Source organism: Talpa occidentalis, unplaced genomic scaffold, assembly GCF_014898055.3.
Source record: "Talpa occidentalis isolate TD23 unplaced genomic scaffold, MPIMG_talOcc4v2.1 talOcc4.3, whole genome shotgun sequence".
NCBI lineage: Eukaryota > Metazoa > Chordata > Mammalia > Eulipotyphla > Talpidae > Talpa > Talpa occidentalis.
In genome coordinates, this window is record NW_023603184.1 from 137,636,566 (window position 1) to 137,646,851 (window position 10,286).

At 52.5% G+C, this 10,286-nt stretch overlaps 1 protein-coding gene across 1 annotated transcript; it reads right to left on the minus strand.

The window, feature by feature from the left end:
- Positions 1-205: 205 nt before the first annotated feature.
- Positions 206-3,974, minus strand: LOC119256233 (tubulin alpha-4A chain). Its single transcript, XM_037524102.1, has 4 exons — positions 3,929-3,974; positions 1,978-2,200; positions 1,485-1,633; positions 206-1,250 (listed from the first exon to the last, which is right to left on the minus strand). The coding sequence occupies exons 1-4, from the start codon at positions 3,929-3,931 to the stop codon at positions 279-281; spliced, it is 1,347 nt and encodes a 448-aa protein (XP_037379999.1). The 5' UTR covers positions 3,932-3,974; the 3' UTR covers positions 206-278.
- Positions 3,975-10,286: the final 6,312 nt, after the last annotated feature.

Sequence of the window (10,286 nt, forward strand, 5' to 3'; positions counted from 1 at the left end):
GTGCACCCCTCACCCCTGCCAAGGCTGTACATCAAAGTCCCTGGGGTCATGTTTTCTGGCCTGGCAAGGCCCCTTGGCAGGTCCCAACTTCAGCCATGGTAGAAAAAGGGTCATGAGCAGCAAATAGGGCAGCAGCAGAAGCAGAAGCAGCAGCAGCAGCACAAAGAAGGCAGCAAAAGCTCAAGCACTCACAGAGGGGACAAGAAACCGTGCAAGGAGACTGTTTATTTCGAAAGAATTTTGCAATAAACATTGTGAGTGGGCTCCAGGCAGCTGTTCTATTCTTCTCCTTCATCCTCATCCTCATAGGAGTCGATGCCTACTTCCTCATAATCCTTCTCCAGGGCAGCCATATCCTCCCGGGCCTCGGAGAACTCACCCTCCTCCATGCCCTCACCCACGTACCAGTGCACAAACGCCCTCTTGGCGTACATCAGGTCGAACTTGTGGTCCAGGCGGGCCCAGGCCTCGGCGATGGCAGTCGTGTTGCTCAGCATGCACACGGCTCGCTGCACCTTGGCCAGGTCACCCCCGGGCACCACAGTGGGTGGCTGGTAGTTGATACCAACTTTGAAACCTGTGGGGCACCAGTCCACGAATTGAATACTACGCTTGGTCTTAATGGCAGCAATGGCAGCATTGACATCCTTGGGCACCACGTCTCCACGGTACAGCAGGCAGCAGGCCATGTACTTGCCATGGCGGGGGTCACACTTCACCATCTGGTTGGCGGGCTCGAAGCAGGCATTGGTGATCTCTGCTACTGACAGCTGCTCATGATAGGCCTTCTCTGCAGAAATGACTGGGGCATAGGTGGCCAGGGGGAAGTGGATGCGGGGGTAGGGCACCAGGTTTGTCTGGAACTCAGTCAGGTCCACATTGAGGGCCCCATCGAAGCGCAGGGAAGCTGTGATGGAGGAGACAATTTGGCTGATGAGGCGGTTGAGGTTGGTGTAGGTTGGGCGCTCGATGTCCAGATTGCGGCGGCAGATGTCATAGATGGCTTCATTGTCCACCATGAAGGCACAGTCTGAGTGCTCCAGGGTGGTGTGCGTGGTCAGGATGGAGTTGTAGGGCTCCACCACGGCTGTGGACACCTGGGGGGCTGGGTAGATGGAGAACTCCAGCTTGGATTTCTTGCCATAGTCAACAGAGAGCCTCTCCATGAGGAGGGAGGTGAAGCCAGAGCCGGTGCCCCCTCCAAAGCTGTGGAAGACCAGGAAGCCCTGCAGTCCTGTGCACTGATCAGACTGAAAGGCAAGAGAGAAAGAACAATGTAGGTACGGGAAGGGCCCGAGTAACTCTGCTGGTTCTACAAAAGACTGAAATATCTCAGGAGACGGGGAATGATTAATGAGCATGGCATGGTAGCCGCGCACTCTGGAATATGTACCATTAATGATCAACACCTGAAACAGATCTGGAAAAAAAATTCCCAACCATTAGCCTCAGCTCAAAAACTCCCTCCCATGCCTCCCCCTCACCAGCTTGCGGATCCGGTCCAGTACTGGGTCAATGATCTCTTTGCCAATGGTATAATGACCACGGGCATAGTTGTTAGCTGCATCCTCTTTCCCAGTGATGAGCTGCTCTGGGTGGAAGAGCTGCCGGTAGGGGCCATTTCGGATCTCATCTGGAAGGGCATAAACCACATTGTTAGGGGACAAACCACAAGGCAGGCTTACCAGGGACCTCCCTCCTCCAGCTTGGTAGCTGCGGTCAGATGTTTGGAAGTGCTCATCCTTCTGCCAGGCTGAGATACCAGTGTGTGGGAGAAACCCAGGCCTGCTGCCCAGCCCAGCATGCGATCCACTTGCCTCCTTTAGCTTAGGAGTTTTTGGGGTCAGGACAGCCAGGTTGCCTCCTTTAGCTTAGGAGTTTTCAGGGTCAGGACAACCAGGCCTAAAGACACCCTTTCTCCAGGGAAGTTTAGAATCACTCTCTGCTCCTCTCAATTCTACTTCCAGTTCCTCTTACCGATCACAGTGGGCTCCAGATCCACAAACACTGCCCGGGGCACATGCTTTCCAGCGCCAGTTTCACAGAAGAAGGTGGTGAAGGAGTCGTCCCCTCCCCCAATGGTCTTGTCACTGGGCATCTGTCCATCAGGCTGAATCCCGTGTTCCAGGCAGTAAAGCTCCCAGCAGGCATTGCCCATCTGGACACCTGCCTGCCCAACGTGGACTGAGATGCATTCACGCTAAGGGACAAAGAGAGGGGGCACAGCATAAGTCCCATGCCATGAATCCTCACCTCATGACCTCTCTCCCATGCTATCACCTTCCAGCTCAGATGACTCAGTAGGCAAAAGCAGAGGCTTGGGGCTGGGCAGAGGTTCGGAAGAGGCTGGTAGCCTGCTGACTCCCCTGCATAGAGCTTCCCAACTTCCATGGAAGGAAACAGTAGGGCAGGCCAACCCCTTAGTCTACCTCTCAGTAGTAGTCTACCTCTCAACTTGTCAATAAAAGTTGTGGCTCTACATGACTCTGCCATTCATAGGCCACTCAGGAGGACAGAGAGGGCAAACGCATATGAGAGAGACAGACACTGCAGTCACCCAGACAAGGACAAGAGACTTTACAGCTGTTCTGGATCCCTACACCCACAGACCCAGCTTCTGAAGCGCCTAAGAAAGCACAGAAGGTTTGAAGCTGTACATTTATAGCTAGGGGCTCCCCACGTGATTAACTCTTTGCTTTGAGGATGAACAACTAGAATTTCTCCCCCTTTCCTTCCTGTGGGCTGCAAAGAGAGCTCAGCCTTCTAACCTGACATTAACTGACCACACCGGCCATCAGGATGCCCTCTCCCCCACCTTTAAATACCATCTGGCTCTGGGGATCAGTCCCATCTGGCTCCTCTCCCCACCTCCACCCCCGCACCCTGGGAGTCTTCAGCACCATGTCAGCCCTCACGGAAATAGCATTAAGGGCAGACCCGCGCGGGCAATAAGGGTTGCGGGCACTGGGGCACTCGCTGCCTTAGGCTCATTCCTGACAGCCTGAGATAAAAGCGGTGCGGCACAGGGCGGGCGGGGCTTCGCTTTTCAACACTGAAATGGCGGGGTGACTTTCCAAATACCCAGAAAAGGAAGCGGAACCTGCGGTGAGGCCCTAGAGGTAACCTGCCTTGCCGGGGGTAGGGTGAGCGCAATCCTGCACCCAGGCCCCACATTCTCCTCCCTCCTAGACTCGTTCCAGTTACATCCCAGTCGAAAGCCAGGATTGGATTTCGGCCCCCGTTTCTGGGCTATAAATATCACCCCCTACACACACCTCTCTCCCTCCCCCCAACCTGGCCTCGGCCCCATGCTCTTGCTCCACGCCAGCTGTCTCTGCCCATCCGCGGACCCGGGCTCCGGTGGCAGAGGGGCCGGTTTCCCGCCATCCCTCCCGGCTCAGAAGCGGGGTGCTGAGTCACGGGGGGGAGGGGGTGTGGGTAGAAGGGATGCCCCTGTAGTCGGAAGAAAAGGGGATGCTGGACCAAGTAATCGGACCCCCTTCCCGCTCCTAGTGCCCAGCAAGAGTTCGGTCGGCTGCAGGGAGCGGGGCTGGGGGAGGGGCCGAGCAGCGGGGCAGCCCAGCGGGTCTCCCCTCGTCGGCGCAAAGGGCTGGGAGCGCGACCGCGTGACTCCCCGAGGGAAGGTTAGGGTGCAAACGCTTGGGGGAGCAGGAGGGGATTTTCAGGAGGACGCCTGTCTGCCAGGGAGGCATCCCGCTCCGCTCCACCCCATCCCCAGTCTCCAAAAGTGCAGAACAAGCCTTGGCCAAAGTCACCCGGGGGGTGGGGGCGGGGGCGGTGCACCCCTCTAGCACCTCCTGGGGTCCTAGAGAGCCGGGTGGGGAGCCCCGCGCATCCCAGGAGGGAAGGTCCCGGAAGGAGAGGGGCAAATTCGGAGACGCCGTGGTCCCGGAGGGGCCGCACTCACCATGGTGAGGCCAGAGGTGCGTCTCACGTAGAGTCCGGGTGACGGGTCTCGGTGAGAACTGCGCTAGCGCCGCTGCCGCACCGCTCTTATATGCAGGGGGCGGGGCCACCGCGCTCGGGCTGGGCCACTCGGGGCCGAGAAGCCCGGTAGCCACGCCCCTCGTGGGCGGGGCGTCCCCGGCCAGGGCCCAGGTGGGGCCCCGCCTCAGCCGCGCTGGGTTCCCTCACCTGTTTCTGATTTGAGTTACAAGGAGAAAGTGGGGCTTTAACAATTCGCTCACGGGTTTGAACCCACACTGTGGACTTCCGAGCTCCGACGCAGGGACGGAGGGCCCGTCTCACCTGCACCTGCGTCACGGGGCCACCTGTCTCTCAGCCATTCCATTTAAGCGGGTTACTGTAGAGGTTGTCCTTTCCAGGTGGCTGCAGTGTGCCTTCACCCGCACTCCCCCCGCCCCCAACCTGCCCCTGGAGGCTCTGGCCGGCTGCCTGGATCCGGCTGGTCTCCCGGGAACCCTTGCCGCGGTAGGCGGCCGGCTGGTCCCCGGCCGGGAAGGCTGGCCTTGGCCAACACCCGTGCGCGGTCTGAGCCTCAGGGTGTCGAGCCCTCAGGCTCCACCGCAATACCGAGCCCCTCAGGCTGACTGCAAGGGCTGACCCAGGGAATCTGCCGCCGCTCGTGGTCCCTCATCGTCACCGTCACTATTAGCCAGCCCTCGCAATTGCCATCTGCCCGCTTTCCTGTTGCCAGAATTGTTGGAGCTCTGGACTGCAGCCCTCAGGTCTCGCATCTTGATAACCCTGTGTGATCTTGGGCAAGTGACATAACTTCAGCAAGTCCTTGGCATTTTCCTGGGCCAAAAGGAGACAATGATTCCACACTGAGAGCATTGTTGTGAAGTATCAAAATGTTTGCTGATTCTGAAGAGGGAAAAGAACATGGAGATTCTGGTGGCAAGGCTGATTTTGACTTTCCAGTCCTTTTCTGCCCCTAAGCCATGCTCAGAATCTGTGACCTGCCTCTCAACACCCCTGGCTCAGGTGGAAGGCTTGGCAGAAAATGGCTATTCCTTCTTTCTATGTTTCATTTCCATTTCCTGTAAGAATAGGCTTTTCAATCTTTTGCTTTCCCTTATGTGTGTTTTCTAGCTGTCACCCCTCACTGGGGAAATTCTTCAGGAAGAGTACCTCATGTGCCCATTGGCACATCCTTGAGAAACCTGTCTCCTAGGCTGTTCACTTGGAAAGGATTCACCTGCCTCTCCTCCCACACAGTGTTTTCTGGGACCAGGGCTGTCTGACAATACAACACAATAGGATAAAATAACTAGCAATGGCAACTGCTCACCAACAAAATAGCTAATTGGCACCTTACTTAGGCAAGGTACAGAAAGGAATATAATGAAAGAACTATTTTCCCAATAAACTTACCATCTGGTTGGGAGAACATGGCCCATTCATAAAAAAGAAAACCAGCAAAGGTGTAAAGTGAGGCTGCTTTGGGAATGGGGTCCTGGTCTCCCCAGAGCTCCACGGTCCCTGGGGATTACGGAATGTGACCATTTGGAAGCCCTTCCTGGCCTTTTCCCTTGGATCAGGATGAAAATAAAGACATTTGAGCTAAGTCTCATAAAACAAATCCAAAAACCTCTCTCACTTTCAGGCTCAGTTTTTCCCTTGTAAAACTGGGGTGACAACTTCAGATTTTGAGGACCAGATGAATTTAGGAATGTGTACGCGCACAGCCAAGCACCATGTAAGCAGCTACCTGGGTTCTTAGAACATTCTGTTGGATTGTTTTCCTGTGGCTAGCACACCATGCTGCAGTTATGTGTGCATATGTCCATCTTACTAGATAGCAGCCTGGTGAAGGTACAACTGTATCTTATTCATCTTTGTGTCCTTAGTTCCTGGCATGGTGCTTATTAGCACTGGTAAGCATTTGCTAATTGTGTATCAGATGGACTGTTTCACTTCAGATATGGGAGTCAACGTCAGGTAGAACTCTAAGCCAGGATTAGCAAATAGACGGACACATTCCCTCTCAGAAATGTTTTTGTTTGGTCCTTGGAATGTTAACCCCCATGGCATTTAGAATATGGGGGGAAATCAGGAATTGTTTCTGTGTTGGGCATCTCCAGGATCACCTGCATGTGGGGAGATTAGCTAGAAGGCCTCTGCATACAGGTGCACTCACAGCTGAGATTTATTTCAGGGCGATCCATTGTGCCGAGACGTGTGTGTAGGCAGTACGATTTATGTTGAATACCTGCTTTTCTTATAGGAATCTGGAATTTTGGTCTGTGCTAGACAGAGGTGACTTTATGAGCGGTAAAAACTTTATGTGCTGACTTCCTAATGGACTTCCATAGGCAAAAACACTGCAGGGAATTTTTCCTCCATCTTCATTCTGGAGGAAGAGTACACTGTGCCAGCCCTTATGGGAGAAGACAGGCATAGATTCTTTCTTCAGGATTCTGCTTGTGTTTTCCCCCTTATGATCCAGCTGTGTGTGCTTTCTACAGTCAGACTGTCACATAATAAATTTATAATGTGTCATTATAAGGCTACTAAGTATGTAGCAGTTTGTTAGAGTAGCAAAGAAAACAATATGGCAACAAATGGAGCTGTCTGGGCCTCCCTGATACTGAACAGAGTCTGTTGCCTTTTATCATCATATGCTCAGCGCACATTACACATTTATGTTACTTTGGTCCTTATTGCAAGGGGTTTATAACCCCTGAGTAGGCCCTCTGGCAGGGAAAATGAAGACGACAAAGGTGCAGGGAGAAATAAATGCCCAAGACTGTTAGTGGAATACAGATTCTGCTTCTGACTGTGTGTGCATGTGTGTGTGTGTGTGTGTACTCATGTGAGCACTGTGGCTGTAACTGTGCATGTATCTCCTCAGTCTATATGTATAGATCCCCTGAACTAGGACTATGAGCTCTTGGTGGGTGTGCACCAGACTGAAAACTTTCATTAATTCATTTATTTATTTATTTAAGATTTATTTATTTAGGCATACAAGAACTGGGTACAGGCCAGAGGTCTGGGGGGTCAGAGGATCCACCAGAGACAAAGTGGGGAACAGAACATGTGGACAAACCAAAATACACTGCTGAGGGGAGCAGCAGGCGAGACAGGAGAGGTCTGCTGTGCCATGTGAGTTAGCTCTCTGGCGGGCCAGGGATTGAACTCATGCTGTAGTGGCTGTGGACAGCTCCATAGGCTGTGTCCCAACCCCTTGCACCACAGGGAAGGCCCCTATTTATTTATTTTTTAAAAAAAGATTTATTTACTTATGCATACAAGAACTGGGATATAAGCCAGAGGTGCGAGGTGGGGGCAGGTGAGAGGACTCATCAGAGAGAGCGGGAAGCAGAACAGGCAGATCCACCAAAACACACTGCTGAGGGGAGCAGTGGATGAGTCAGGAGAGGTCTGCGGCGCCATGTGGGTCAGCTCCCTGGCCGCCGGGGATGAACTCGAGCTGCAGTGGCTGGTGATAGCTTGATAGCACTGACTTTCACCCCTGCGCCACCAGGGAGGCCCCTCCCCACCAGACTGAAAACTTTTAGGTATTCGCATACATGTGCAGAATCTAGAAGATGGTACCAGACACTTCTTTACTTTTCCCGCAGAGTCTCCCTCCTTGGGGGTCCAGCAGCCCACTCTGTCTGTGGATCTCTTCCTATTACTCCTTGTTAGCTCCATCTTTTCTAGCCCCTTCCCAGAGTCTCACTTTCACCATGGAGCAGTGTGGGGGTTGGGGGGGACCTCAGAATTTAAAATGTCTCCACTGAGTCCACCTGGGAGAGGTGTTGCTGAGCCGTAGTGCACATCCTTGCATTTTTCCAGATTGGAGCATATGGCAGCTGTACCCCTTCCCATAGCAAAGAGGTATATATCTTTCCAAAGAGGTATATATCTCCGTCTCTTCTCCCCACCATGCAGACAGGCTTGGATCACATGCCCGGCTGAGATGATCTAGCCCATGTCTTTACTGATCTCCATCTGCCAAAGCCGAAGGCACCTCTCTATCTTCATCTTTCGAGTCTCAGCAGTGTTTGACACAATCTATCTTTCCTTCCCCCTTGAAACACTTTCTTGTTGGCTTGGCTAACACACCTCTGTTGGTTTTTGTACTGGCCACTCCTTCTTTGTTGGCTTACCTCTAAAGAATGTTCCCCGGACCCTATTTGGGGAGCAATTGTGCAAGGTGATACACCTATGAGATTTTATGTTATTGCTACTTGTGGGGGTATTTTTCAATGTCTTTAATAAAAGAAGTTCTTGTGACAGCACATTCCCACAGAAAGGGTAGAATAAAAGGGAAACTATCACCTCTGTGCTGATGACTCTCAAGTCCAGGTCTCTGTTTGGACCTCTCCTCTGAACTTCAGGTTCACATCGCCTTCTGGACAACGTCAGCTGAAAGCCTGCTAGACCTCTCAGATGTGACGCAGCCAAAGCAGAGCTCCCAACATTCTGTCCTCACCCCACTCCCTGCCAAAGCCGCTTGTGTCCCAGGCGTCTCAGTCTGAGTGAGCAATATCGCCTTCCAGCCAGCGCTTCAGCTGAAAGCCTAGCATCACCCTACGATCCTCCTTCTCACTCCCCTCCCCCTCTTTCATTAGGACATTTTTGGCTGCAAATAATGGAAAACTTAACAGCAGCTTAAACAACGAGGATATTTATTATCCCACAAGAAATCTGAGCGCAGGGCGGTTCCAGTTGATTTATTTGATGATGTCACCAATAACTCCGGTATTTCCAGCTTTTGGCTCTGGCAGCCTCCCGGGGCTGGTGACGTCTCTGTGATCACAAGATGGTTGCAGCCACGGCAGCATCTCTCCTCCAAATGTGACACTGTCCTGTGGCAAGGAAGGAGGTTTCCTCCATTTCTTTTTATCATGGAGAAAACCTTCCCGGAAAGCACCCTAGTTCACTTCTCTTTAAACCAGTCACTAAAAGGAGGGAGTGGAATTACCATGAATGGTTTAGACTGATCCATGCTGGCCCCTGGGTCTGAGGAAAGGCCACCTTCCTTGAGCAAGTGGAACGGTGATCAGTGAAACAAAATCATGGCCCTGCCAGCAAAGGAGGAGCAGGAGCCGGGAGTAGGACAGACTGTGTGTGGATCTGCCCCAACTCCATCAGCACGCCCTAAGGTTTCTCTGAGAACCCCTCCTTCTTGGACACTGGCAGATCCGGCTTCCTGCTTCTACTTTTAAAGCCTACGGTGTCTTCTCTACACAGCAGCTGCGATCACCCCGTCAAATACAAAGCAGGCGATGATACTTGCTCAGAACCCTCCTGTGCACTTACACTAAAATCACCCTCCTTCCAAGGCTACGTTACCTCCATGATCTCGCCTTGCAGCAAGCGCTGTCCCCTGTTTCCTGGCATCCATGGCGCTCACTTCTACTTCTGAAGCTTTTCATTCAATATTCTCTCTGCCTAGAGCACTCTTCCGGATCTTGCCAGACCCCTCTGTCATGTGGTCTCAGGTCAAGCATCACCTTCTTAGAGACTGCTCACTCAACAGTGCACCCCTCCCCAAATCTTTGGGTGCCTTTATCCTGTTTTGTTCTCTTTGTGTGCTTATTGCTAACTGAAGTTGTCTGGTTTGCTTGTGTAGAAGCTGTCTTCCCATGAAAATGATGTTCCTTAAGAGCATAGACTCTTCTGTTCCACCACAATAATCCTGGCACATAGTGGATACTCAATGAATATTTGTTAAAGGAATGAAAAGTATTGACTGCCTTTCCTCTTAGCACTTAGATTCATTAATATGCTTTTAGAGGGCCTCCCCTGGTGGTGCAGGTGGTTGAGCGCCGCGCTGTGAAGCTGTCCGCAGCCTCTGCAGCACCGGTTCGATCCCGGCAGGCCGGCGAGGGTCCCACATGGCGTGGCAGACCTCTCCTGTCGTGCCTGCTGCTCCCCTCAGCAGTGTATTTCATTAGTCTGCCTGTTCTGTTCCCCACTCTGTCTCTGGTGAATCCTCTCACCCTCCCACGCATCTGGTCTGTACCCTGGTTCTTGTATAAAAATAAATAAATCTTTTTAAAAAATGCTTTTAGAGTCACAGGCAGGCTTCTCCCCTGCCTCCTTCAGGATCATTGTCTTCTCAGAGTTGGTGATGTCTAGGCTGACCCTGAGATGCCCAACTTCAAAGACCAGTTGAAATGCTAGGACGAGACAGTTTTGGGTCAGTAGACTCTGGGCCCCGAATCCCTTCACAGGATTGTATTTCCTCAGGACTATGGCTTTGTGGATTAGCCTGGTGCAAGACTGGGCTTCCTTTTCTGTGGAGTGTTAGTTGACTGTGTCTTCCTGGGGATCTTGACCTCTTA

What these genes read in the sequence shown, in the direction of transcription:
- LOC119256233 (XM_037524102.1), bottom strand. An exon ending in TCTGGAGCCCACTGTGATCG is followed by an intron (nt 1,634 to 1,977) that starts GTAAGAGGAACT and finishes ATGCCCTTCCAG; the next exon opens with ATGAGATCCGAAATGGCCCC. An exon ending in TGGACCGGATCCGCAAGCTG is followed by an intron (nt 1,251 to 1,484) that starts GTGAGGGGGAGG and finishes CTTGCCTTTCAG; the next exon opens with TCTGATCAGTGCACAGGACT.